The sequence below is a fragment of the Vipera berus genome (genome assembly GCF_964194415.1).
Source record: "Vipera berus genome assembly, chromosome: 1".
In the NCBI taxonomy this organism is placed as follows: Eukaryota; Metazoa; Chordata; class Lepidosauria; order Squamata; family Viperidae; genus Vipera; species Vipera berus.
The window spans coordinates 196234387-196262065 of NC_138202.1; the positions used below are offsets into that span (position 1 = coordinate 196234387).

General features: G+C 38.5%; 1 protein-coding gene across 1 annotated transcript in view; it reads right to left on the reverse strand.

Annotated features, from left to right (window-relative positions):
* Positions 1-15: 15 nt before the first annotated feature.
* VPS54 (VPS54 subunit of GARP complex) overlaps positions 16-27679 on the reverse strand; it is a 52354-nt gene continuing 24690 nt past the window's right edge. The window contains exons 8-24 of the mRNA XM_081344261.1: positions 26929-27314; positions 24998-25124; positions 22220-22327; positions 20590-20645; positions 19303-19399; positions 17464-17804; positions 16486-16615; positions 14262-14443; positions 13099-13211; positions 9470-9533; positions 7364-7469; positions 6938-7025; positions 6020-6141; positions 5025-5105; positions 4275-4382; positions 2493-2587; positions 16-1128 (exon numbers count right to left, since the gene is read on the reverse strand). Coding sequence (XP_081200387.1) covers positions 1023-1128; positions 2493-2587; positions 4275-4382; positions 5025-5105; positions 6020-6141; positions 6938-7025; positions 7364-7469; positions 9470-9533; positions 13099-13211; positions 14262-14443; positions 16486-16615; positions 17464-17804; positions 19303-19399; positions 20590-20645; positions 22220-22327; positions 24998-25124; positions 26929-27314 — 2310 coding nt within the window. The 3' untranslated portion in view covers positions 16-1022. The remainder of the gene's footprint in view (positions 1129-2492; positions 2588-4274; positions 4383-5024; positions 5106-6019; positions 6142-6937; positions 7026-7363; positions 7470-9469; positions 9534-13098; positions 13212-14261; positions 14444-16485; positions 16616-17463; positions 17805-19302; positions 19400-20589; positions 20646-22219; positions 22328-24997; positions 25125-26928; positions 27315-27679) is intronic.

The following is a 27679-nucleotide window of genomic DNA, read 5'->3' on the forward strand; positions in this document are numbered from 1 at the left end:
AAGTTAAACAATTCATTTTAACAGTTTTATTTTGATTGACAGTGATTTCTGTTAATGTTAACAGAGAGGCATGCCTGTTTGAAAAAAGCCATAGGCACACAAAACATGGTAGACTATCATACATAATCATCACAAGAATAGGCACTCACTGGATTTAGATAAAAATGCTGTGAGGTGAAATACACAGGCACTTTATTACTTTATAACAGGCAGGTACCAGCCTGAAAGCATTAAAAATGTTATAAATTAATACCCTTTATACTGTTGCTTTTATGGGCATATTTATTTCTATGCACCCTTGAAATATTTTAATTGGCGTGGGAGGTGGGAAAGACTTGGAGGTAAATGTTACATGGAAATGGGCCAATTTACGTTGTTGTACTCACCCTCCTTAAATAAACAACAGATACGCTTGAATTGCCTTTCCAGTTTGCCCCTATAAGAACTGAGCAAGCTTTACAACTTCATTTTAAGATACAGGAAATATTTCAAATATTGTTTCCTGATGAGAGCACGTAATTTAATTGAAAAAAATACTTTGGAACGTGAATGCACCTTAACAAATCCAAAGTTATGTAGGTAATCAAGAATTTATAGAAACATCTGTAAAAAAATAATTTTAACAGTATACTTTTATAGTGAAAACATTTTCAAGATTTCAACAAGAATTTTCAAACTGTACCATCATTAAATAAGGTGAGACACCACGTGAATTTCATTGCACTAGAGGAAATGCAAAGCATCTTTTTAATATAAAGACTTACAGAGCACTCTCTAGACAACAGCTGTGTTACAGCTATGAATTATTTTGGATTTGGTCCAAAGAAACCTGAGTCTGGTTCCAGATACAATGAAGAAACTGCGCAAAGAACTGCTGTTGCTTTTCTTGCAAAAAAGATTCTCCTCAAATCATTGCTACAGCTAACGTTCTAACACACTTCAAGAGAGTTTCCTCTTCAGTTTACAAGAAGCCATCTTCTGCAAAGAAGAAATCATTCCACTGTGAAGTGGCAAGTTGTTAGTCACCTCTTTTGTTCCCAGATTTCAGCCATGTTTAAATCTAGAGTCTGAAGCCCTTTCAGTGCTTGGAGGTTTCCAGTGTAAAAAGCTACATCAGCTGTAACCAATCTATGCAGAACAGAAATAAAACATTCAGGAAATACATTTTCAAACCATGTAGACACAAGCAATTTAAAATATACACTGAGAGTTAATCCATTTGTTCTAAGCCTAATCTCTTGTAGTTTATGCTGGAAACTTAGAATATAAAGCACTTATTGAACAGACTATCACCTGCTGTTGGACATGTTCTTAGCAGAAAGTTTTTAAGGCAAAGGAAAATATTAAGAGTTGTGAGTCCATTCTATTACTTGGGTTAATTTTTCTACCCAAATCAAATACTTTTTATCAACTACTGCAATCCTCCCAACCTCAACTTATACATTTACACATGTTTCAAGATGGGGTAATCTCCAGGAAATTTTTTTTTAGCATTTTTTGGAAAGATTTTGCGCATTCAAACGAATAAAATTTTTGAAAATATTTAACTACAGAATTATCTATAATCATACTGAAATACAGAGGAAATCTCTAAACCCACCTTTTATTAATTGCATCTATGAAAGAAATAATGCCAGTAAAATATAAGGTACAATATATAATCAGTGTTGAAAATGAACATAGATATGAAACCTGTTACTTAAAAAGATTAATCTTGGAACTCTTAAGAGGGAAATCTCTATTGATAGAAAATTGGGTTTGCATAGGTTAACTCCCCACCACACACCAGTCTCTCACAAAACCCCATCAATCGCAATATAAAAAATCCCTGCTGTGGATGATGGATGCTTCCAATTTCCAGCATCTTCAGACTGCATAACAGTGGAATATGGGAAATACAATTGAAAGTATTAGTAAGGCCCCAAATTCTCGTCCAAAGAATACAGACTTTTATTTGTTACAAAGAATAAATAGGTTACTCCAGATAGCATTGCTGTGTTTAAAACTGCCAGGCTGCAATAGGCTGAGAAATGGCACATTCCATCAGCAGAGCTGATGACTACCTTCTTTGATTTCCCCTTCTCCCTATACCACGGGTAGGCAACCTTGGCTCTTTTATGACTCGTGGCTCAGGAATTCTGGGAGTTGAAGTCCACGAGTCATAAAAGAGCCAAGGTTGCCTACCCCTGCCCTATACAGTATTCCAACTAATCGCCATAAATTGTTTTTTTAAAAAATTTTAAGAAGTAACAATTCTCACTGTTCATCTTGAACTTTGAAGTTCTTGCAACACTGAACTTCTTGAACTATTGAACCAAAATTGGACACAATATTGCAAATGGCCTGGGGCAGATGGTCTGTTGTTAAGTAAATTAAATCTAGTGCGAAAGTGGAGGGGAAGAGAGGAGAAATACAATATGTAATATATTAACTTTTTATGCTGCAACAAAATATGGACTCCCAAACTAAGAAGTAATCTTATTGTAACATACCCATTTTGAGGTCCTCCATCATTGACTACGTTTAAGTGGGCCAACTGTCTCTTTAAGTGAAATTTGTAGCTTGCATTAATTCTTAAAAATAACATCTAAAAGATAATACAAAGGTTAGAGTAAGAAATTATTCTCCTGAAGAAGCCATAAGTAGGACAAAAACAAAGAGTCACTACATAAATGTGTAGTTTAAACAGCAAATGTTCTTGTTTTTAGAGGGAAAACCATGGCAGTCAACTGCAATAGAAACAATATGAGAAAGAAAGAGATTTATGTTCTTAGTAAAGGGGAAGGAAATAAGGTAGGAAATCTGAGCATTCAAATTGCACAGACTAGCAATCAGATGTGGTGCAAATATTCTGATGCCGAGCAAGTGATTAAAACATCTAATTTGATAAAAAGCTTTTGTTTATATTATCTATATTTAATCTGGAAAAATGTGAACCTTTTACTGAATTTCAGCTTGGCTGTCAGGATTACTATTTTGAGGTGAAATAATATTCTCAGGACGTGGTGGCTCAGTGGGTTAGGATACTGAGCTTGTCGATCAGAAAGTCGGCAGTTTGGCGGGTCGAATCCCGAGTGCCACGTAACAGAATGAGCGCCTGTTACTCATCCCAGCTTCTGCCAACCTAGCAGTTCGAAAGCACATAAAAATGCAAGTAGAAAAATAGGGACCACTATGGTGGGAAGGTAACAGCGTTCCGTGTGCCTTTGGTGTCTAATGCCAGCCACATGACCACGGAGACGTCCTTGGACAAGCGCTGGCTCTTCGGCTTTGAAACGGAGATGAGCACCGGCCCCTAGAGTTGGTAACGACTAGCACGCATGTGTGGGGGAACCTTTACCTTATATTCTCAGGAGGTAGGTTTTTATGGTTAAGATCTAAATACATCCATCTCTTATCTCTACAGTAATTTTATAATTCTGACTTTCCGCTCCCCAGTTTTTCCTCCCCTGACTGTGTGTCCTGACTGTTCCTCACTCAAGATCACACACATATGATGAACAGTGATCCATTAATACTAATAGTAGCAAAAGATGCTTATTTTTTGTTCTTACAAAGAGATTAACGGAACTGCATTATTTTTAGTATTGTGCAGTATATCTGCCGTCTATATATCCTAGAAAAAAGAGGATATTGCTTTAAAGAACTGCAGTCCTATGTTCATCTTTCTGCTTGCTCAGAATCTCATCTTTTTGGAATCAAAACTGAAGCATTGCATCTACTCAATTTTTAGTAATCTACTCTTTCAGATTAGACAAGTTTGCCAAAGATCAGATATAGCAGCATGAGGTTTAAATACTTTATGTGCTACCAGAAGAAACATTTTGTCAATATTCACACATGACTTATAATGTATCAACTTAATTAAAACTAATGATCAATTTACATATTTTAGGATATGAATGAATCATCTAGCAACATGCATAGAGTAATAAAATAGATGTTTTTAAATAAGGAATTAAGATTAGATAAGGAAAAAACAGGAGACTATATTTGGAAAAAGCAGAGAAAAGAGATCAACCCCTTTTTTTCTTCCTATCATATAGTTTCATAACTGGAGATTTTCCTGCAGTGATGCTTTAGATTATACAAAGCACTTATTTTGATTTCCTGTTTTACTGACAGCATTATGTGTCATCCAACAGTCACAAGAGAGTATTGAAAATGCCATTAACATTATGTGCTATGACCCTATTTTACATCTCTTAAACATTTGGGAGAACATTTATGACAGTTCCTCAGCAGCAATTGATCGACTATCCCAAAGGATTCACCTGTGTCTGCTCCTCAGGAAGCAGGTCATATATTGCTTCATGCATCTTTGCCATCTGCTTGCAAATATTCCTGAAGCACATAGAAGGTACCGGTGCTTTCACTTCATACTGAAAATACAAAGGGTACAGGTCATTGAATTTGTCTTCTGGATTTTGACTAGCAACTTATTTATGAGAGGAAAAGATGGGAATAGAGTCACTGCAGGAATTTCTCCGTTCACCTCACTCTGTGAATGTTGTCCTTTGTGTGGGCCTCTTATACAAAAATAGCACTACATGCCTGTACTCTGCAGCTTGGGCCACACGAACTCTTACTATGAGTTAGGGTTGCTGTGCCATTACCCTATGAGGGACAAAAGCACAGATTCTAATCCTAAAGGATGGCACTAGCATCCTACATGTTTCTTTGAGAACACTGCAGTCAGAATAGCCCGTGAGCGACGCTCCAGGAAGCTGGTATTGTGGCTGCCATTATTTCAGATATTGAAAGAACTGGTTTACCTTTTCTGCTTTAGGTCAGAAATATATAGGTTATGTCTATAAGTAGGTTAACAGTCTTACCGGCATAAACCAATAGTACAAAGATAATGAATTTTTAAGATAGTATTAAGATAATTTTTAAAATAGTATCACTGAGAATGTTAAAGGAAAAGAGGAGGAAAAATACAACTCAAGTATCAGTTTAAGTTCCATACAAAATGAGGAACTTAATACAAATTAAACAGTAACATTCCACCCTCAGATTATTACCTTGGAAAGCAATTTGTCAAACAAAGTATCCATTATGGCTACAAGTTTAGTGGAAATTTCTGCTATGTGGTCATGGTAATCCTGGAATAAAAACCCATGATTATTATTCATATTATGTCAGACTTTGTCCCTGTGATAAGTATCTATAAAACACAAAGTAAAACTAAAGATGATTTCATGGTGTCCCCCCTTATTTATTTACACCAGTTTTTTATTCCTTTAAATCAGGGGTGTCAAACTCAATTTCATTGAGGGCCGCATCAGCATTGCGGTTGCCCTTAGGGGGCCAGGTGGGTGTGGCCAGGGTGGGCGTGGCCTACTGGGTGGGCGTGGCCAGTGTGTGTATGGCCTACTGGGTGGGCGTGGCCAGCTCTACATCGTTGGCATCAAGGCTGCCTATGGGGGCCTGGGCAGGAGTGGCACAGATCTGAGGGTCTCTGGGCCAGGGCCAAGGTAGTGGGGGCCGTTCCCTCACTGTTTCCAGGATGGCTTCGTGGGCCACATAAAACCACTTCGCGGGCCGCATCCGGCCCCCGGGCCTTGTGTTTGACATGTCTGCTTTAAATGGTAGTTATAGAAGGTATAGGATACTGTCTTTTCCTTAAATGTCTGCTTGTTTCTTTTTCATACTTCAAACAAATGAGATTAAATAATTGCTCTCTTCCAAGCACTCTACTTTTGATGGAGGGTTGTAACATCTGGGAATCCTTTGTCACTTCCCAAGAAATCTGAATGAAAGTGAACAAGCCTGTTTCTTATTACATCGTTGAATGGATGTAGAAATCTATCCAAGGAGGACAGCATATTGTCTCACTTATAACAGGGTGTAACAAGCTGAATGTTCTGGGGGCTCAAAATAACTTCCCTGACCTGGAAGCGTTGATACCCACTGTCTATTTTTCTTTAGGAAGCACATATAACCTACTTTGAGGAGCCAAATACTCCTTTTTGTTGGTTTTTAGAGCATTTAAATCAGAAAGTGATTGGAAAAATACCTTGGTAATATGGTCAAAATGCCTAAGCATGCTGAACTGTTTGGGCTGCAGGCGAGCTTCAAAGTGAGCCCTGATCACAGGAATGTAGTATACTATGAGCTGTAGGCAGCGGGATGAAAGAGCTAAAAATTGAAGAAACGAAAGGAAAATCACAACAGAAAAGTTTCACTTTAGATTAAGGGACTTTTTTTCAGTGCCAGCTGTATCCGTGGTCTTGGTTTACAGCCACTCATTCAGCAACTGTTCAGTTAACCACAGCGCTGAAGAAGTAGAACTTCAAGCGGTCCTCAAAAGTTCTGGCCCTCATGGCACCCCTGTAGTCAAATGATCATGATCCAAGCACTCAGCAGCTGGCCTGTATTTTCAACCATCCAAGTATCCTGCAGTCATGGGATTGCGATTTGCAAGCTTCCCTGCTGGCTTCCCACAAGCAAAGTCAATGGGAAAGTCAAAAATCATGGTCATCTGACGTCCTGACTCAACAACCTATGGCAATTCACTTAATGACATAAACCAAGTGTCTGCCAGAATCGCTGTCACTAAGCAGCATGGTCACATCAGTTCTCACTTTACGACCACTTAGTGATAGAAATTCTGGTCTCAATTGTCGTTGCTAAGAAAGGGATACCTGGTAGGACTATGTCCACTGTCTGCATTAAAGAGTATCCTTTCAGAGAACAGCATTGAAGGAAAAGATTTAGACAGAAGCAACCACATTTTATGCACAGAATCTGACAATTACTTTTTTAAGGCCAAATTATAACATTCAAACACTTATGGCAAGCAATTTGCCAGAAATAAATTCATAAGAAAACATTACAGGAAGTCAAAATTTAAATTTAAATTTTTCTTGAAACAAACAAAAAAGCCTAAGGAGAATTTACAGAACTACAGAATGTTTTAAAATCACACCCGTACCTAAATTCTTTGTAGTTATTGTTTTCAAGCCAACCACTTGTAAAGCACCTGCTCCAAGTACTAACTGACAACTTCTTGAGTTGAAATACTGTATGAGAGAGAGGAACAAACAATTATTTAAGAATTACATGATAACACCTCTTTCATAGGCATAGACTTTCATGAACTTGCAGTTCACTTCATCAAATGCCCGGTAGTACTTTTTTTTTGTTACAAAGTATAAGCTACAGCACGTTTATGCCTTTCAATAAAATTTATTAGTCAGAAAAAGATGCTACCAGACTCATCCTGACTTTCTGTTACCCTGTTTCTTGCAGGGTTTTTAATCTTACCATTTAGATTCATTAAACAATTGCATGAAAACAGTGTTAAAAAAAACCTGCAAGTACATTCCATGCAATGGAAACAGACTGGAAACAGTTGTACCTTCAGTAAATCAGACAAGCGAGTGAGCATATCAGTCACTATGGAGGGAATATTATCCACACACTGGCAGTATTCAAGGATGATTCTAATTAATAGCAACACTGTCCTGCAAGGTAAAGAATTGAAAATGTCACTACAAGTCATAGTACATACTGGAATCATATGAACATTAACAACTTTGTCAGTGAAAAAAATTAGTTGACAAAAACAGTACTTTGCCAAGAGTGTGAACACAGACAAAAGCAACTGCACCCTTTGGAAGGCTTACACCAAGGTCCCCAACCTTTTGGGCACCAGGGACCAGTTCCATGGAGACAGGTTTTTCCACAGACAGGAGGGTGTGTGCTGTTGTGTGCTGCTTGCATCCTGCAGATGGGGCTTTGCTTGTTTATGCGGCCTGGTTGCTGGCATGCCATGGCCCGGTACTGGTCCACAGACTGTGGGGTTGGGGATTACACAACTGCTTTGAAGACAGTCTTGGCTTTAATGCAGCTGCCAGAAGGAATGTTTTGCCAGTTTCAAATTTACTTTTCCATTATAGAGAATCCTTAAAAGGATTTTACATCACTACCAATGAATGTATTGTGGATACTTTTTCTGCTAATCAGTCTGTTGTTGTTGTTTTGGTCATATTTAGTTTATTTTAATCCTCATTATATATCTAGGGCCTTTTTAAATCTGTATAGTTACTGTTTATCCTCCCTCTCAATGGAGGATGTTGGAATTGGTGTTCAATTTTTTTATATTTCACTATTGGAAAAAAATAAAAAGCACAGATTGACTGAGTAAGTAAACAAATTTTACTTTGCCACTTTCAAATTTGAGGTACCACTGGAAGCAATTCATTCATCGCTGATGGAGAAGGACAGTTCAGTGATCATTGGAAATACTAATTATTTTAATAACATACAAAGTTGTGATTTTCTGCTTCAGAAGAGCCAAATACATATTTACAGAGGAAGGCAGATTCAATAAACCACACTGTTATAATCACTAAAATACATGTTGAATCACACTGTGAAGCTTTTGTACATCAATTAGCAAATATGTTAAAAAGGATTTAGAAAAAATAAAATATTTATTTTAATACTCACAGGTATAAAGCAAACATTTACTTAAAAGATTTACCTCCTCTCGTATTTATGTAATAGAAAGATGACATTTACTTCAGAAGCTATTTTAAATGTGCCCTGTCAAATTATGTAACTCAGAAGATATAGACTTCCAACCAGAAGAAAACAGACAGTGACAGAATGGTTACTGAAGATAACAAGTAGCAGAAGGTAACTGAGAAAAGCATCCTATCTATTTCTTTGAAGGACACACATCAAAAGAAGTCCCATGTACCAGTTACCCCCAAAGACACTGTCCAATAGCAGCCAAGGCTATAGCAAATCCATGCAACTTTACCGGCAGAATGCTGCATAAATCAATGACGGTGGCCCAATAGATGATTACAAAATAGAATCGAATTCACCGTCCTGTACAATGCCATTGGATGACAGCCATCCAAGCAGTAAAACAGGAGAATGCTTTGCCTCTCTTATTGTCACAGTGTAGACCTGAACAGTTCCTACCCATACTTCTAGATTTTCTCCACCAACATCTAGGCATTGTTGTACTACCTCTCCCAAGGGGTCTCAGTAAACAAAGATGCCAGAAAGGATCAAAGAGGCCATTCAAGGGCAATAACTTCCAGGGCTCAGCTTGCCTCCTGTTAACAGATGCTTACCAGCCACTGAACAGAATCACTCATCAGAGAGCTATGACATTTTTCAACATCCGTTGGAAATTAGCTGCACTGATCAGGCACCTAGGGCAAACTCTCTGAATCAATGCTAAACCCAGGGCTTTTTTTCTCATAAAACGCTCAGAACGGAGTTCCGGCACCTTTTTCGGATGGAACCTTGTAGGGTAGGCAAGGCGGGTTCTATGACATGTGTGAGTTCCGGCACCTTTTCTTTTTACAAAAAAAGCACTGGCTAAACCTATTAATTTTTTAATATTTTCATATTATTTTATATTAAAATACATTGTATCTGGATATTTTAAACCAAAATTATTATTCGAAATGATGTTATGAAGGCAAGGGAAAGTTTATTTTACCCAACTACAGCATAATTTTGTCCATCAACAATAAGAAAATCAGCTGGCTTTCTTTCTTCAGGTGCTATGAACAAAAAAGAAAATAATAATTAACGGTGAAACACAGAATGCTCTAAATGTTAACTCAATCTCATTAAGCTCTAGTTCTCAACTTATGACCACAACTGAGCCTGGAATTTTGGTCATAAGTCGGCATGGTCATTAAACGACATGCCCACGTGGACCACTTCTCTCAATGACCAGTTCTCCCGGTTGCTGGCCTTTTTGGAATGGGGAGGGGAGGAAGAGGAGCTATGGGGTGGTGGGCCCAGCTGGCTGAGGCCTTCTGGCCCAGAATGGGAGGAAGCAGAGTTGCAGCAGTGCCACAGTTTGAAGAGTGGGTGCACTGAATTTTGGACAAGGTCATAAGTGCTTTCATTCAGCACCATTGTAATTTCGAACAATCGCTGAACAATTGTAAGTTGAAGACTACCTAATAATACATTCTGGTCTATTTAAGCACTACTCAATAACTTCCTAACTCCACAGGCATGACTATTCTTCTTTATCTATGCAGTAAGAGACGGAAAGCACGCTGCTACATTATAGTGTTTAGAGCAGCGGCCCCCAGGGGTTGGGGACCTCTGGTTTGCAGCATCTTGTAGCAGCAGATCTTAGATTTCACTTTTCCCTTGTCATGAAAAGTATATTTATTTATTTATTTAGATTTATATACTGCCCCTCTCCGAAGGGACTCGGGGCGGTGTACAGGGCAATTAAAACGCTATAAACAATACACAATGTATAAAAATTAAAATAAGATTAAATCAATAGCCCTAAACAATAAATAAATTCTAAAATTTTAAAATTTTTTAAAATTTAAGCTCTAAAATCCCAATCCCTCAGTCCAGGCCGGCAAGTTCAAATAGCCAAGTCTTCAGGTCGCGGCGAAACGAGCGAAGGTCGGGAGCCATCCGGAGCTCAACTGGAAGCTGATTCCAGAGGGCAGGCGCGCCCACAGAGAATGCTCTCCCCCTGGGAGCCGCCAGTCGACATTCCCTGACCAACGGCACCCTGAGGAGGCCCTGTCTGTGTGAGCGCACAGGGCGATGGGAAGTTAACGCCAGCAAGAGGTGCTCCCGTAAATAACCCGGACCCATGCCATTTAGGGCTTTATAGGTCATCACCAGCACCTTGAATAAGTTCAGTGGATAAGGCAAATGGAAGCAAGGAACTCCCAATTTCCTGAAATGAATACTCCTCAGCACCCACATAGTGCCAAAATGTGAGTGTCAACCCTGCTAACATCGGACGTTCTTGCTTTGACAACATATGGAGATGCAGCCCTTTTCTTTCCTATGCTTTATTCTTAGAATTAGATGATACTGGGGGGGGCGGTGGAGGAGGAATGTGATGGGAGTTAGTTAGACATAACAATATTGTAAAAGTGTATGAACTCAGGGGCTTTTGAAATAAGAGATGGAAGGAACTGTGTTTGATGCTATGTGCTAAGGGGAGGAGAATTCAGATTTTGGCTTCAACCATGTATGTGCCGAAGCTCTGCGACTCGGATAAAGGTTCTTTAAGATAAACAATGCCTTGAAGTTCTTTGAAGAGTTTCATTTGTCGGAAGCATGACAGTGAGGCTTGGAGTAGGGTCCAACACCTGATGTTGTTCATCCCCCTAGCGCAGGGGTAGGCAACCTTGGCTCTTTTATGACTCGTGGACTTCAACTCCCAGAATTCCTGAGCTAGCCTGGCTGGCTCAGGAATTCTGGGAGTTGAAGTCCACGAGTCATACAAGAGCCAAGGTTGCCTACCCCTGCCCTACTGGATTAATTTGGGGAATTAGAATGTAACCTGGCCCTCCAGGCTGATCCTAACTATCATCTACCGGTGTGCCACAGGCAGCAAAGAAATCCAGGAAACTATTTGGAATTCTAGGCCAATGAGTGAAGAAGAGATCGCTAGAGAGGAATGAAACATACCAGGTTTCCTCTCCAGTCAGTACAGAAACCAAGTGGACTGTCAAGAGAAAAAAAGATTGTTCCAGCACAGCACGCAGCTGACTGCTCAAGCCTGACACAAATGTTTTGCAGAATAGTAATTTGTAAGAGATACATAGAAAATGTTTTGGCCTTAAAACCATCCTAGTTCCAACTTCTCTTAGTAATACTATCACTTAGCTTTCATTTGCTTTTTATCGTATAAGTCATTCCTGGATTCTACACTGTAAATCAGGGGTATTCAAACTTGGCCCTTTTATGACTTGTGGACTTCAACTCCCAGAATTCCTCAGCCAGGCATGCCTGGCTGAGGAATTCTGGGAGTTGAAGTCCACAAGTCATAAAAGGGCCAAGTTTGAAGACCCCTGCTGTAAATTATAAGACACCTGCTTCATAAAAAGCAGATTTTGTTTACAACCTTTGAGCCCGTAGTTATTATCTTATCTCAGCCATTTTGGAGCCCTACTAAGATTTGCAATGAAGAGAAACAAAACTGTGAGAATGGTGGAATGACTGTGCAGATGAAAGTAACAGACAGTTCTTCATGTATCTGAACACTGAAACATTAATCAGTTTTAAAAGAAAAGTCACTATGGTTTCAGTTATCTAGTTTAACTGAATTTTCTAGAGTCCTTCAAGTCAAGAAATAAAACCCCTAATTGGTGCTTAAGCTTTGAGATTCAAAAATGACCCCATTATTCTATCAGAAAAATATAAAATGGCCCACATCTTCAATAACTGAAAGGAGGCTGGAAACTGCCGTTTGCTGAGAAAGCACTTTTCAAATTCCAAAATGTATCCAATTTATTTTGGGGAAAAAATTAAGTGTGGCTTGAGGGATACTCTCACAGAAAGGTAGAGTCTCATGGCACTCTCCCAGTGTCATTCCCTTCACAAATCTTGATAATGGACATATATGGTTAGCCCCATACTTTATATTAGCAACAGCGAAGGGTAGCTATACTTTACAAATAACTGAAATGAACGATCTGTTTACTCAGGGGTCTTCAAACTTGGCCCTTTTATGACTTGTGGACTTCAACTCCCAGAATTCCTCAGCCAACATGCCTGGCTGAGGAATTCTGGGAGTTGAAGTCCACAAGTCATAAAAGGGCCAGGTTTGAAGACCTCTGTGTTTACTGATGCTCTGGAGTTATTATGTGGGTAACTTGGCTATTCTAAGAAAATGCACCTTTTGGGCGGAATCTACTGCATTAAATACAAAATGACTTATTTCACTCGTCTAAGGAAATAGAAACAATTACATTTATTTTTAACCTTTCTCACTCTGGATTAGGAGGAAGCCACATCCAAGGATTATAGCTTGCAGGTTACACATGAAGACACTTCAGATTTGCCTTCAATTTCAAATCTCAGCAAGTGTGCACTACTTTAGATTCAGTTCAGAAGAGGAGTTTGAGAACCAGTAGATGTGCAAATTTAACTCCTATCTGTGACTCATTAAAACAGCTGTTTGCTTTATTGAGTTCCAGAGATAAGCATTATCCTTATCAAATTGGTCTTTCTCTTCGGAAACTGAAGAGTTTGGTTATCATTCATAATGGTTTTGCCTGTCAAAGGTTTGCCCAAGTACATTCACATGCAACATTAGAATAATCTAGAGTCTACTGAGAGAAGACTCACCTCCTGCTTTTTTCTCTGGTAAAGCAATTTTGCCATATGATATCGAATCAACAAGATCCTGAAACTCTGCAGGGACATCAGCTTGCTTCCAACGTTCATTATCTAGCAGAAGACTATTTACATACAAAAAGAAAATGGGGTTTAAAGGGGAAAAAAACCTATTTCTTGTCTCTTGCATTCATGTTCATTCGAAATTCAACATTAGGAATTTTCTAAGTGGCAAGCTGCAGCATCAATTTCTGCAGATTTTTATCTTAATTTTTAAAAAAATCCCTTTTGGTGTTTATAACATTAAGTATTATTTCGGACCCCATGGTGTGTAAAAAATGAATATACCATTTTGAAAATGAGTTCACTGTTTTTATATTTTTCTTTTGATTCATTGCCCCTCTATTGACTTTGAAGCCAAAGTCTGGATAAATACTCATGAGAACCTCATATGAAACAGTGACCCAGATGAGCTGTTGAGGAATGGAAGCCATTGATTCCTTTGTTGGCCCAAGTCAAGCCTTTTCTACCACTGCAGCTCAGCCACTGCAGGCTTTGCTCTCCCATTTATCAATTTTCTCAAGGCATCTGATGCACAGATGTTGACTTATCTCAAAATCTCTAGATATACAATACATTGATAACCTGGAATATTTTCTCCACTTTCTTTATAAGTCTTTGGTCATGTAAAATAAGTGTGAGGAAAATGGAGGGAGATGATTAAGGAGACTAGGGTAGAAGGGTAATATAGGCAAAGAGGTTAGAGTGAAAGTAAAGGGGTACATAGCTATCAGGATCAAAAATCAAAAGGGACCATACTGGAAACTGAGTTGATCATTGAATGGCATTTATTTTTTCTAATCTGAACAGAACCTGGAAAGTCAGAGTGTATAAAAGAATTAAGAGGAAAGGAATAATGAATTATGAAGATGTGGAAGGGAGAAAAGCAATTCTGATCATTTTTGGTCTATCATATCCCTTCTGGAATCCATGGTGGTGCTCTACTTAACACTAAAAAGTGACTTAAAATTAACTATCATTTTATTGATTTAATATGGATTCAATATGCTTCTTGGGCTCAGAGATAAATAATTCAGGTGGAATGCAGTGGATTTCAACTCTATTTTTTGACTGTTTAGAATGCAATAAGGTCTACGTAACAAACATACAAATACCTCAGCTTAGTCTTTCTTTCCTCGTGGAATCTATATACAAATCTATTAGCTTGGCTTTGAAGTGCACCCCGCAACGACATACTTTTTCTACCACATATCTGTTCTGTATCCAAGATGAACGTTTCCATTAATCGTGAAAGAGCAACAAACTCTGTAGAATTCAGTTTCTCCAGGAATCCATCCTAAAGGGAGAAGAAAAGCTGATGCAATAGCACTCTACTTATTTTAATGTTTCCAACCCTATACAGGTAGTCCTTGACTTATAACAGTTCATTTAGTGACTGTTTGAAGTTACAATGACACTGGAAAAAGTGACTTATAAACCGTTTTTCACACTTATGACCATTGCAGCATCCTCATGGTCATGTGATCAAAATTCAGATAAATGAATGAATGAATGAACCTTTATTGTCAAAGTACAACCATGTGTACACTGAGATTGGCTGAGCCTCCCTTTGTGTCCCCCACCAGCACAACTCACAGTGACAACAAATCCACCTTGTTATACCATGTGAGCTAATTGCACAACACACTGGCCTTGCAAGTCAATCATACATAAAATTATAAAATTATTTCCTGTTCAAGAGCCTGACAGCCCATGGATAGAAGCTGTTCTTCAGCCTGTTGTTACGGCTGGCTACACTCCTGTATCTCCTACCCAATGGTAGGAGAGTAAAGAGATACCGACCAGGGTATGAGTCGTCCCTGAGAATTTTCCTCACTCTTCCAAGGCAGCGAGCCCTGGCGATGTCATCCAGTGGTGTCCGGGGACAGCCCATGATGTTTTGTGCTGTGCTCACCACCCTCCATAATACTTTCCTATCCGCGGCTGTCAGGCCAGCATACCAAACCATAATACAGTGCGAGAGGATGCTCTCTATAGTAGACCGGTAAAAGAAGGTCATTAGCCGTTGTTCTACCCTGTTCTTCCACAAGACCCTGAGCAAGTGGAGTCTCTGTTGGGCCTTTCTGGCCACCTGGGTTGTATTAACTTTCCAGGTAAGATCTTCACAGAGGTAGACTCTCAGGAATTTAAAGGAGGAAACTCTCTCCACACAGCACCCCCGATGTAAAGTGGGGCAGGTTCCTCTCTTTTCCTCCGGAAGTCTAGCACCATCTCTTTTGTCTTGCCAATGTTCAGGTGCAAGTTGTTCTCTGAACACCATATGGATAGTTTTTGTACCTCCCCCCTCTATGCTGTCTCATCCCCACCTGTAATAAGACCCACCACGGTGGTATCATCTGCGAACTTAATTATCGCAGTAGATGGGTCGGACGATATACAATCTTATGTGTACAATGAGTACAGGTAGGGGTGGATAAAACAGACCCGACCCTCACTGTTTGCAGCTGGTCCCTAAGAAAGTCTTTAATCCAATAGCAGGTAGAGAGGGAAAAATTCAAGTCAGTCAGCTTTTCAATAAGAATGCTCGACAAAATGGTGTTGAAAGCCGAGCTGTATGGCTTGCTACAGAGTGTAGAGCAATAGCTATGGCATCATGTCGACCTGTTCCCCCTGTAGGAAAATTGATGTTTGTCGAAGTCCGATGGGAGGCATGTCCTAAGATGTTGGAGAACCAGTCTTTCGAAGCATTTCATCACTACAGACGTTAATGCAACATGCTTGGCAACTGACTCATATTTATGAAGGTCGCAGTGTCCCGGGGTCATGTGATCCCCTTTTGCGACCTTCTGGCAAGCAAAGTCAATGGGGAAGCCAGATTCACTTCACAACTATGTCACTAACTTAACAACTGCAGTGATTCACTTAACAGATCTGGCAAGAAAAGCCGCAAAATGGGGCACAACTCACTTAACAAATTTCTCACTTAGCAATAGAAATTTTGGGCTCAACCATAGTCGTAAGTCGAGGACTACCTGCATTACAGTCTTTGAGACCATCTAGTAGGGGAAATGATATCAGGGTTTTATTCGTTTTATTCCTTATTTATCCAGTCCATAATTTATCTTTATAATAATTATTTACCAGTAACCAGATATGATTAGATTGTGAAGACAGATGAGCTCCAAACAAGCCATGAAGCTTCTGCTCTAAATATAGATTTCAATCTGGAACCTCTGACCAATTCTAACAATTAGTCCATCTCTACATACTTCTATTGGGGAATCATCCCAAAGTGATCTGGTTAAAACTGCAAGAAGGGAAAAACAACTATTGAAAATGTCTTCCTGGTCACATACAGGTATCTGCATCAAAACTTACTTTTGCTCTAGCCATAAGAAACTTGACCGAGCGATCATGGCAAATATCAGAGGCACTGTAAAGTAGCTCCTGGATGTTATTTGCTAATCTGCCCAGTTCCAGTTCTGACAATTTTATATCCTCACCAATCCTGAAAGTAATAAGAAGAATTTGTTTACAAAAATATGTAGCTGATGTAATCCAGTGACTACTGTTTTGTTTGGAAAAAAATGGAATCACCTATTGCTATATATATGCTGACTACACTACACTTTGAGGTCAAGGTCTTTGAACCAGATGCTCATTGGAATTTTTAACAGGGATTTGCATTTATTTTACTATAACCAAATTGTATAAGAACTTGTTACACTAGGGAAAAACAGTATATAATAGAATTGTCTCTAAAACTGTTTACCAAATCAGTTCTCTGAAAACAACAAAAAATAATTCAGTGCAAGAAGTTATTACATAACATGACAGGGATAATCTCTCTGTTTTTGAGTAAATACTTATACTGTAATTATTCTCAAGTAAAGATCATTTTAGTAGCATATTATAGGCACTAATGAAGATGGAATAGAAAAGAAAACTAGAAATCTCATAGAAGGAACTGGAGGATGGGCATGGAATAAATACGTAAGAGCAAAACTTCTCAACTTAGGTCAAAACACATACACGGATAAAAAATATCAATAAGACTCTTCTGTTGCCATTGAAACATGTGGAAGCAATGTTTGTTCTTCTTTCATCCACAGACAAGGCAACAGAAGCACAGCTGGCAGCAAAAATCACACAGATTATTTGAATGCACAAACACAGACAGGATGGGCAAGCTAGTTGTTTCAGACAAAAGGGTCAAATCTGACATTTGAGTTTTGGAAATTATATTTTCTAAGTTCTATATTTTAGAACTTTTATGAATGTTCACATTTGTACAGCTGGAACCAATCGTGTCTGCTGTTTGGATCAGGCTCTAAGTTAAAGACCTTTACTACATACATGATCTCAACTCCACCCAGGGTTACGCTGGACGAGGTCTGTTCCTTGCTAGATGAGGAATCAGTGGTACATTCAGCTTCAGACACAGAATCACTACTGCTGGGCTGACTGTCTTGGTAAAGATTTCTCTGGGAGACAGAATCAGCTACTGTGGATGGAAGGTCTCCTTCACGGAAGGCGTCACTGATGAACATGCCTTCGTGAGTCAGATAGGCCACTTCTGTGTCTATGGAGCTCTCCTTTGCAGAATTGGTCTGCACAGAAATATCGCCCACTTCTTTGTTCCTTTGGTTCTTGTCAAGAACCAAGAGAACCACGCTTCTGATGATATTTAGGGTTCCCTAAAGAAAATATAGTGCTTGTTAAAAATGCTGTTATTTCTTGAAAAATATATCCTTTAGCAAAATATGCTAGCTTGATAACTCTACCCAAACGATAAAATCATTAAAGTATTCATAATTCACATTTAACATATATTCTGTCTCAAAAATTATTTTATGCAACATTTGTGGTTATGTATATGAACTGCGGTGGCTCAGTGGGTTAGGACGTTGAGCTTGTCGATCAGAAGATCGGCAGTTTGGCGGGTCGAATCCCGAGTGCCGCGTAACAGAGTGAGCGCCTGTTACTCGTCCCAGCTTCTGCCAACCTAGCAGTTCGAAAGCACGTAAAAATGCAAGTAGAAAAATAGGGACCACTACGGTGGGAAGGTAACAGCGTTCCGTGCGCCTTTGGTGTCTAGTCATGCCAGCTACATAACCATGGAGACGTCCTCGGACAAGCGCTGGCTCTTCGGCTTTGAAACGGAGATGAGCATCGGCCCCTAGAGTTGGAAACGACTAGCACGCATGTGCGGGGGAACCTTTATCTTTACCTTATATGAACTGCCTTAAAAACAAGTGTCAGTGTTTGTGCAAATAACAGTAGTTTCCTGCCCTACCCCCAATGGTCTTACAAATTCCAACTGGATTCCAGTGTCTCAAATCTTCTAATCCTGAATGAGAAGTCAGGGAAGATTTTCTGTTTGTGTGAATCTGAGCAAAAAGAGAAATGCTTCCTCGCAACTCCGATGACAGAGACTTTTTTTTCTCATGCTTTTGATTGCTGTTTTCAAACTGTTATATTCAACATCAGACAGAATGTTGGTGTAAATGCTGGAAAGTACATCTATCTTTTCTTTTCTAACCATGTTTCTATCTCATTAAAAATAAATAAATAAAGGTTTCCCCTGCCAGTTGTGTCTGATTCTAGGGGGCGGTGCTCATCTCCAATTTACAGCTGTGAAGAGCCAGTGTTATCCAAAGATGCTTCTGTGGTCATGTGGCCAGCATGACTATATGCTGAAATAAATGCCTTCCTGCCAAAGTGGTACCTATTTATGTACTTGCATTTACGTGCTTTCAAACTGCTAGGCTGGCAGAAGCTGTGGATTTTGGTACATGGTTCTTTTTGAGAAAGGGCTTCTGCAGCATGTATGTTTTAATCATGTACAAAATAGGTTTTGTGTATGTGTAAACTATATATTTTCAAAGTTTCATTATTCACAGCTGTCAAGTCTGGAATGGAACCCCTCCAAATAACCATGGCCATCTATATTTGAACATTTCCCCCCCCCCCCAAGAATTTAGAATTTTATTATTTTAAAGAATTAATGCTGACAATAAATTTCCCCAAATACTTCCTTAAATTGCAGCTGTACAACCTTGTTTGATCAATACCGGTAGACAAAAGCCCAGTATTCTCTTATAAACTACATTATATCACCAGAACTAGAAAAATTTGTATTATGTATTATGCAAGATATATTGTAAAATCTTTATTGAAAAAACAGTACCTTACCTTAATTCTCTTGAGAAAGACAATGAAATTAGAAAAAATACTTTTCAGAAGTTCAAACCACTGCGGAAAATTTAACATTCTCATTTGATCTGCAAGTCTATAAACAATAACAAAATGCTGTCATTTAAATTTTAATTTAGCTATCTGGTTTACAACGGAAACAAAGTCATTATAATGTTGTTTTGATGATTAATAAAGCTGCATCTTTTTCTTGGTTCACACAATAGTTGTGTGATTTAACTGCAGTTAAAGCACACTTCACAACATATCCGTCTGCTCTAAAGCAGCACTCGCCAACCTTTACAGCTTAATGGCCCAGACTAGTGTGGTGGTGGGGTATGTGAGTGGCAGGCCCACGAACGCGCACGCAGCTCTATTTGTGCGAGTGGCAGGGGTGCACACCCTCCACTCACATAAATGGAGCTTCACGCGTGAGCAGAGGATGCTTGCCCTCATGTGCAAAGGTCCAGTCGTGCTAATGACAGGCACTTACGATCACGCATGAAGCTCCAATCATGTGAGTGAACGGCAGTTGCACTTGCACAAATGGAGCTTTGTGCATGAGAGCAAGCGCCCACTGTTTGTGTGAGTGGAGCTTTGTTTGTGTGTTTGTCTACTGCTCACGCAAGTGTAGCTTCACATGTGCACACTTGCCCATTTCTCCCATGGCCTGGTTTTGCAAATGGGTTGTGCCCAGAGGTTGGGGACTCTTGCTCTAAAGCATCATGTAGCACTTAAGCACTTTCTAAGCTGAAATATCTATTTTTTCTGGAATTGAGAAGCTAAAAGATGCAGCTTCCTTAAGGAGATGTTAACAAATCTGGCATGTATATTCCTATACTCGAATGTACTTTTCTAACTTATGAATTGAAGCACAGCACTTTCCTATAATCAATATATTTGCCGATCAAGTCCAAACCCACTTTACTTCTGATTTTTGCCAAATGTTCTAAAACTCAGAATTATCATTTTTATTGGTTTATTATTCTGTCTGAAAATAGCCAGTTGCCCCTTTTATAATTCTAATCTATAATTTAGCATTATTTCTGAACATAGGCCACAGAATATACTAGGGTTATAAATAAATTTGTATCTTAATTTGATTTAAACTGGAATTATTAAGATCATTTCCAGCATTATCATATTTATCTAGTGTCAGAATATTCCCAACGTTAAATAATGCACTTGACAGAATGATGCAAAAACACAAAAGCAAACATATATGCATAAAAGTGTACATCATTCAGATACACAAAAGATTTTAAAGCTATTTAGTGTTATACTTACTTTACAACAATGTCTGTGTCAATTTCTTCTGTTTGTGATACTACGTTAACAATACACTGCATAACACAAAACAAAGTCTTAGCTTTCCCCACAGATTCAATGCTTCCCAACCTTAACCAAATATAAATATTTATTTGCCTAATGCTAGGCTCAGATAAAATCAAACACAGCAAAAATAAGAAATAAATTGGATTCTGCTTTAATTATAAAAATAAGTAAGAATTATTTATTTAGTATTATTTTCCTCCTAGTAATTATTGTGAGGCTGAAGTCACAAATCCAGCTTGCTGATAATATTAACTCCAATCTGCTTCTGCTTTCTCAATGCATGTTATACATTAAGTGGTAACACATCTTAATTGCAAAAATTCTCCTCAGTAGGGCACCACATAAATCCCAGCCAACATATGTAGAAATTATGTCATATTTACTTTTTTTTTAAAGATAAGTTTAAATTGAGCCCAGCTTATGGGGTAGGAGCTGACTACAATTGTTTACGTTGGGTCAGATTTGATTGGCACTCGGATGGGATATCATCTAATCTCCAACTCCATAAAGTGATCCAGTAATTATAATTATTGTTGCTATCAAAGCCTGTGAGAGTCAAAAATCTTCCAGATCCAGATGGTCACACTACCCCGCCTCAAAAAAGCCCAGCACATAGCAGGTACAGTCTAAAGAAAACTGCACACACTTTCTTGGAGTTTACAAGCCAGGAGGAGTTCTAGATAATGCAACAAGATGATGTCTTAATCTCTACTAAAAACCCCATTCACAAGGAGTCAGGTTCCAGCAACTCTAAGTGCTTTTACTTGCACTTGTACTGTGAAAACCAGAGTGATTATATGAAACACCTTGTGCTGACTTTTTTCTTAATAGGGGATTTAGTCATCCTAAAAAGATCGCTGGAAAAATTAAGACATTTGCCCTCCATTACTGTCAAGTCTGAATAGGAGCACATACCTATGCTTTTGGTTAGAATTACTTTTTGTTTATGTTCATTTGAATAGGCCCCATCCTGTAAAAATCAGAGGTAGCAGTCAATTTAATCTGGGTCAAGCATGAGCTAAACATTGGGTGCTCTCACTTGCCTACTCAAGGGCAAGTCACTAGCATCAATTCCCCTCAAATATATTGTACCACTTTGTAAAAAAAGGATGGCAAAATATAGGGCATGGTGTAGTTCTTTCAGCAAGGGCTGGGTGATACTTTGAAACTCATTAATTTTAAAAAGTTGCAATTCCCTACCCTTTCTCTCAACTGTAGCTGCTGCTAAATGCTATTATCAGGCATCACTTGTGAGAACAAAGATATACGGTACTTTTAAATAAATTTAAAGCAACAGATTATGAAGTACAGTGTTCCTTGTTTTGTACAACATTTAGTGAGGAATTATAAAACTTCCCAACAACTCATATTTTAAAATCTAATTAGCTTACTTCTCTAAATAGAAATGTGTAGTCTATTCAAAGCTGTACCGTAAATCAACAATACATGGGTTTTGCCACATTTTGGTAACTCAATTATTAGAAAAGAGAAAGCTATTAAGTTACTTTGAAATATAAAATTGCCTGCAGAGTACATACTTTCAATATATAAAGTAGGTAAAAATCTTTGAAACATAAATCACCTGCTTTATTATATTCTTTGCTGTGATAATAATTTCATCTCCATATATTTCAAAAAAATTCAGCTTTCTTTGCTTTAGAAGTCCAAACACTAATGATACAAGCCTTTCCTAGGTAAAGGGGGAAAAACAAAACAAAATATGCTATAAAAAATTAAAACTTACTATGCTAAAACACTAGAGTAAATTCAGTGGAAATTGTCCCTGTAATAGGGTTTTAGGTTTGGACAGCAGAACTTACAAGATCCTGGTGTGAATACATACAGTGCATTCAGAAAGTATTCAGACCCCTTTCACTTTTGTCAATTTTGTTATGCTGCAGCCTGATTCTACAGTTGTTGAAATTCATTTTTTTCCTCATTGATCTACACTCAGTATCCCATAATGACAATGCGAAAACAGAAACTTAGAAATGTTTGGACATTTATTAAAAAGAAAAAACTGAAATATCACTTTGGCGTTAAGTATTCACACCCTTCCAGGGGACGCGGTGGCTCAGTGAGTTAGGACGCTGAGCTTGTTGATCAGAAGGTCGGCAGTTTGGCGGGTCGAATCCCGAGTGCCGCGTAACAGAGTGAGCGCCTGTTACTCGTCCCAGCTTCTGCCAACCTAGCAGTTCGAAAGCACGTAAAAATGCAAGTAGAAAAATAGGAACCACTACGGTGGGAAGGTAACAGCGTTCCGTGCGCCTTTGGCGTCTAGTCATGCCGGCCACATGACCACGGAGACGTCCTCGGACAAGCGCTGGCTCTTCGGCTTTGAAACGGAGATGAGCACCGGTCCCTAGAGTTGGAAACGACTAGCACGCATGTGCAGGGGAACCTTTACCTTTACTTTATTCACACCCTTCACTCAGTACTTTGTTGAAGCAGGGGTATGACGCACAAGCTTTGCACACGTGGATTGGGGGATTTTCTGCCATTCTTCTTTGCAAATCCTCACAAACTGAGCCAAGCTGCAGGGCGACCGTTGGTGGACAGCCATTTTCAGGACCCTCCAGAGATGTTCAATAGAGTTCAAGTCAAGGCTCTGGCCGGGCCACTCTAGAACATTCACAGAGGTGTCCTTAAGCCACTCCTGTGTTGTCTTAGCTGTGTGCTTGGGAATGTTGTCATGTTGGACAGTGAACTTTCGGCCCAGTTTGAGGTCCTGGAACAGGTTTTCATTGAGGATATTCCTGTACTTTGCTCCATTCAGCTTTCCCTAATCCCTGACCAGTCTCCCAGTTCCTGGTGCTGAAAAACACCCCCACAGCATAATGCTGCCACCACATTTCACTGTTGAGATGATATTGGGCAGGTGATGAGTAGTGCCTGGCTTCCTCCAGACATAATATTTAGAACTGAGGCCAAACAGTTTAATCTTGCTTTCATCAGACCAGAGAATTTTATTCCTTATAGTCTGAGAGTCTTTCAGGTGCTTTTTTGCAAACTCCAAGCAGGCTTTCGTGTGTTTCCATCTACCTACTCTGCCATAAAGCCCAGATTGGTGGAGGGCTGTAGAGATGGTTGTTCTTCTGGAACTCTGTCCCATCCCCACACAGGATCTCTGGAGCTCAGTCAGAATGACCATCGGGTTCTTGGTCACCTCTCTTACTAAGACCCTAAGACTCTTCTCCTCTGATTGCTCAGTTTAGCAGGGTGACCAGCTCTTGGAAGAGTCCTGGTTGTGCCAAACTTCTTCCATTTGAGCACTATGGAGGCACTGTGCTCTTAGGAACCTTCAGTGCAGCAGACATTTTACTGTAGCCTTCCCCAGATCTGTGCGTTGCAATAATCCTGTCTCTGACCTCTGCAGGCAGATCCATTGTCCTCATGGTTTTTGCCCTGCTACAGTATGCAGTCAGCTGTGAGGCCTTCTATAGAGAGGTGTATGCCTTTCCAAATCATGACCAATCAATTTAATTTACCCCAGGTCGACTCCAGTGAAGGCGTAGAAACATGTCAGCAATGATCAACAGAAATGGGAACACTTGAGCTATCTTTCAAGTGTTGTTGTAAAGGGTCTAAATACTTAATGTCAATGTGATATTTCAGTTTTTTCTTTTTAATAAATTGACCGACATTCCTAAAATTCCATTTTCACTCTGACATTATGGGGTACGGAGTGTAGATTAATGCAAAAAAAAAATAATCAACAACTGGAGAATCAGGCTGCAGCATTACAAAACTGACAAAAGTGAACGCACTGTAATTGTGTATATACTGGCGAAAGTTAAGACAGTTACCATGACTGCGAATGCAAACCGAAAAAAGGATAAGCATATATTTTGATATAATAAAAGAAATATTAACATTAAATGAATTATTCTGATACAAGAGCATTGCACATATGAAATATATAAATGACTCCACTATCCTTAATAGTTAGATTATCTATATAATCTCCATATATATAATGTTAGATTTTATAAGTTATAACACAGTCTTACTTCCTCATTGGATAATACCAATTAGTAACTGAGCTAGTGTAGAGGAGAAAATAATGAGGAATCCATGCATCTTCTTTTCCTAGTGTAGCCAAGAAGAGCATTAGCTCATACTGCTCTCTCATGTTGAACTTGACCATGCTCATGTCCTTCCCAAATGGAGTACAGAAAAGAAAAGATGTACAAATGCAAATTGGGATCAAAATGAATGCTTATAAATCACTGAATACAATTCAAAATATACTGGTGTGGATTACTTTAATGAAAAGAAAAAATAAATAGCATTTCTGGCTATGGATTTCAGATTGTGTCCTGAAAGCAACTGTAAATTTATTCAAAACTGAACATTGTACCTCTGCTAAAATTTGACATTCTTCCTCCAGAGGTCGACTTAAATCATTGTGCGAATAAGAAGAGAACTCTGCAATCATCATTTTATCTATCAGTTTTTCTAATTCACAAAGCTGTGATCCAAGATGTCTGTGTAGGATTTTTTTTAAAAAAATCAAGAAAAAAGGTTTAGAAGAAATAAAGTTAATATTGAGAAACATGGGAATGTATTACTATCATACTAATAATTTCTTTTCGGAGTATATTACAGTTCCATTTAAACAAAGACATTCTACTTTGACATGAACTGAAAAGAAATTTCAATTAAAGTGAGAACAAACTGGTAAGAAATGGATTGCTTGCATTGTCTTGTTTACAAGTCCCTGGAAATATCTGAATAACCACTGTTCTAATCAGGATGGCAGTCTGCTCTATCAATATTCTTATAGTTTAAGAAACACTCTTTTATTTATTTATTTGGTAACTTTATACTGTATAGCTGCCCATATCATATTCATGTGACTCTAAGCAGCATATAAAGTTAAAAATAAGCAAAACAGTACAACAAAATAACCAAAAGCATAGCAATAAAATAATTTAAAAGCATTAAAAACAACAGAACCCTTATAACTCATTTAAAACCCATCTTTTTTATATTTCTTATGAACAACCCCCGCTTTTTGGTTTCTGCAGTTGAAAAGTGTAAGCCATTGCTTTGCATATGGCAAATTCATAACTGAATGTTAAATAAGCTTTATGTGATTGTGGTACGCTGCCCAAGTTAGATGGGTGGCTATATAAATTTGATATTCCCTCTTCCTTCAAAAACAGTTAAACGATTAAGTATAAAAATTACTTGGCTATCTACATGTAAAATAAGTTAATTTATTTATTTATTTAGCGTATGGCTGGTCACACACAGAATTAAAAGCACTTCATATTTACAAGTTAGAACAGTTAAAACAAATTTTTTTTAAAAAAAGAAGCAATTATAAAACCTAAGAGGAAAAGAGAAATAACATTTCAGAGTTTAATGTCGAGTTTGGAGATCCAGTCAGTAGCTGCCGTTGTTACGCAGAGGAAGTCCTTAAAATCTCCTGGGTATCTTCTATTAGTGCATTCCCTCACTATGTTGGATAGTCTGTCGGGGAGCCCCGCAATCACATTGTGCTGAAGGTGTCTTTCCCCATTTATACAGAGAATCGGCACACACCCCATGAGTCGTTCTAATTCTATTGTATGTCACCCATATGTGTCGGGGTAGATTAAATCCTGGAGGTATACTATTAGGATTAATATGCTCAGAAATATCTTGGGAGGTATAGCTACTCCATGCTTCCATCCACTTTTGTATCGTGCTCTGATGTTCGGCCAGCAGCTTAAGCGCTGTGAGGAGTGGTGGATTTCTTGACTTTAATCGACATCTTAAGAGATCTGAGGTATAGGCATGAATGGGTAGAGAGGAGTTTAGCAGGATCTTACTATACTCCCGAATGAGAGCTTCTTGTCATCGTAAGTGCGGGGGAGCTATGTGGCTAAGAACTGGTAGCCAGTGAATAGGTGTAGATTTTATGCACCCAGTAATTAATCTCATCGTATGGTTGAGTTGAACATCAACAGACGGACTGGTAGCCAGACATCCGCGAGGATCTCCTGGCTTCACACACAACTCCACAGTCCTTTTAAGGACTAAAAAATAGCAGAAATAACAGAAATAACAAATACCAATACTAAAATGATTTGGAATATTGGAAGTTCAATATGTATATGCCAACTTAACATCGAAGGCAGTAGTAGATCAAAATGTGAACATCTCTCCAAACTACTACTTGAAAACTATGTCAATTTGGCTGTGATCCAGGAAACACGCACTGAGAATGAACAGCAGCTTAAAATAAGTTAAATAATGATTATATGATTATGCATATCTAATGAAATCTCAAACATTACCTACCGGAAACTGTGTATGCCCTGAAGTTCCTGCTGTAGCACTTCCTGTGTGGTTGCAATTAAGTCTAATGCTCCAACAAATTCAGAAGTGGACAACAATAACTGTACTGTAGGCTGTGTTTGGTGTACAGTTGCCATCAACTTCAGCTTATTATATGCTTTTATGCAGTTATTTTTACTCAGTGATAAACTTAATACTTTAAGAGATCCTTCACACATGACTTTGTCTATTTGGCCTATCTTATCTCGAAGCATTTTTACAGCCTGGGACGTTTTCTTGAGGTAGTCTTGCAGTTCATGCTGAGAGGTCATTGCATGAAAAAACGCTTCTGATCGGAGAGAGATCTGATGAGCAATATTTACTTCCACAATATCCAGATAGTGACTAAGCTTAAGAAATAAAGAAAAATCATGTTGGATTTGATCTATCTACAAAAGTCATTATTAAAATGCCAGCAAATTCATTCAGTGTGCTTCATTCAAGAAACTGCATTCTAAAATACTTCATACAAGTTTTTTTCTTTTACAAATTATTACCTGTAAAACAGACCCCTTATTTAGTACTGAAGATTAGCAAAAACGAGTATATGGTCAAAATCAAAAGGTTTCCAATATAAAACTGAGAAACAGTTCATATTTTTGAATTGCTGCCATTCTTCAGAGAAAAAAAATATTCTTTCCTTTTTGGAAGTCTCTGCGATCTAATAGAAGTTACTCTGTGAATGTACCAGAGATGCATTTCCCCCAATTTTTCT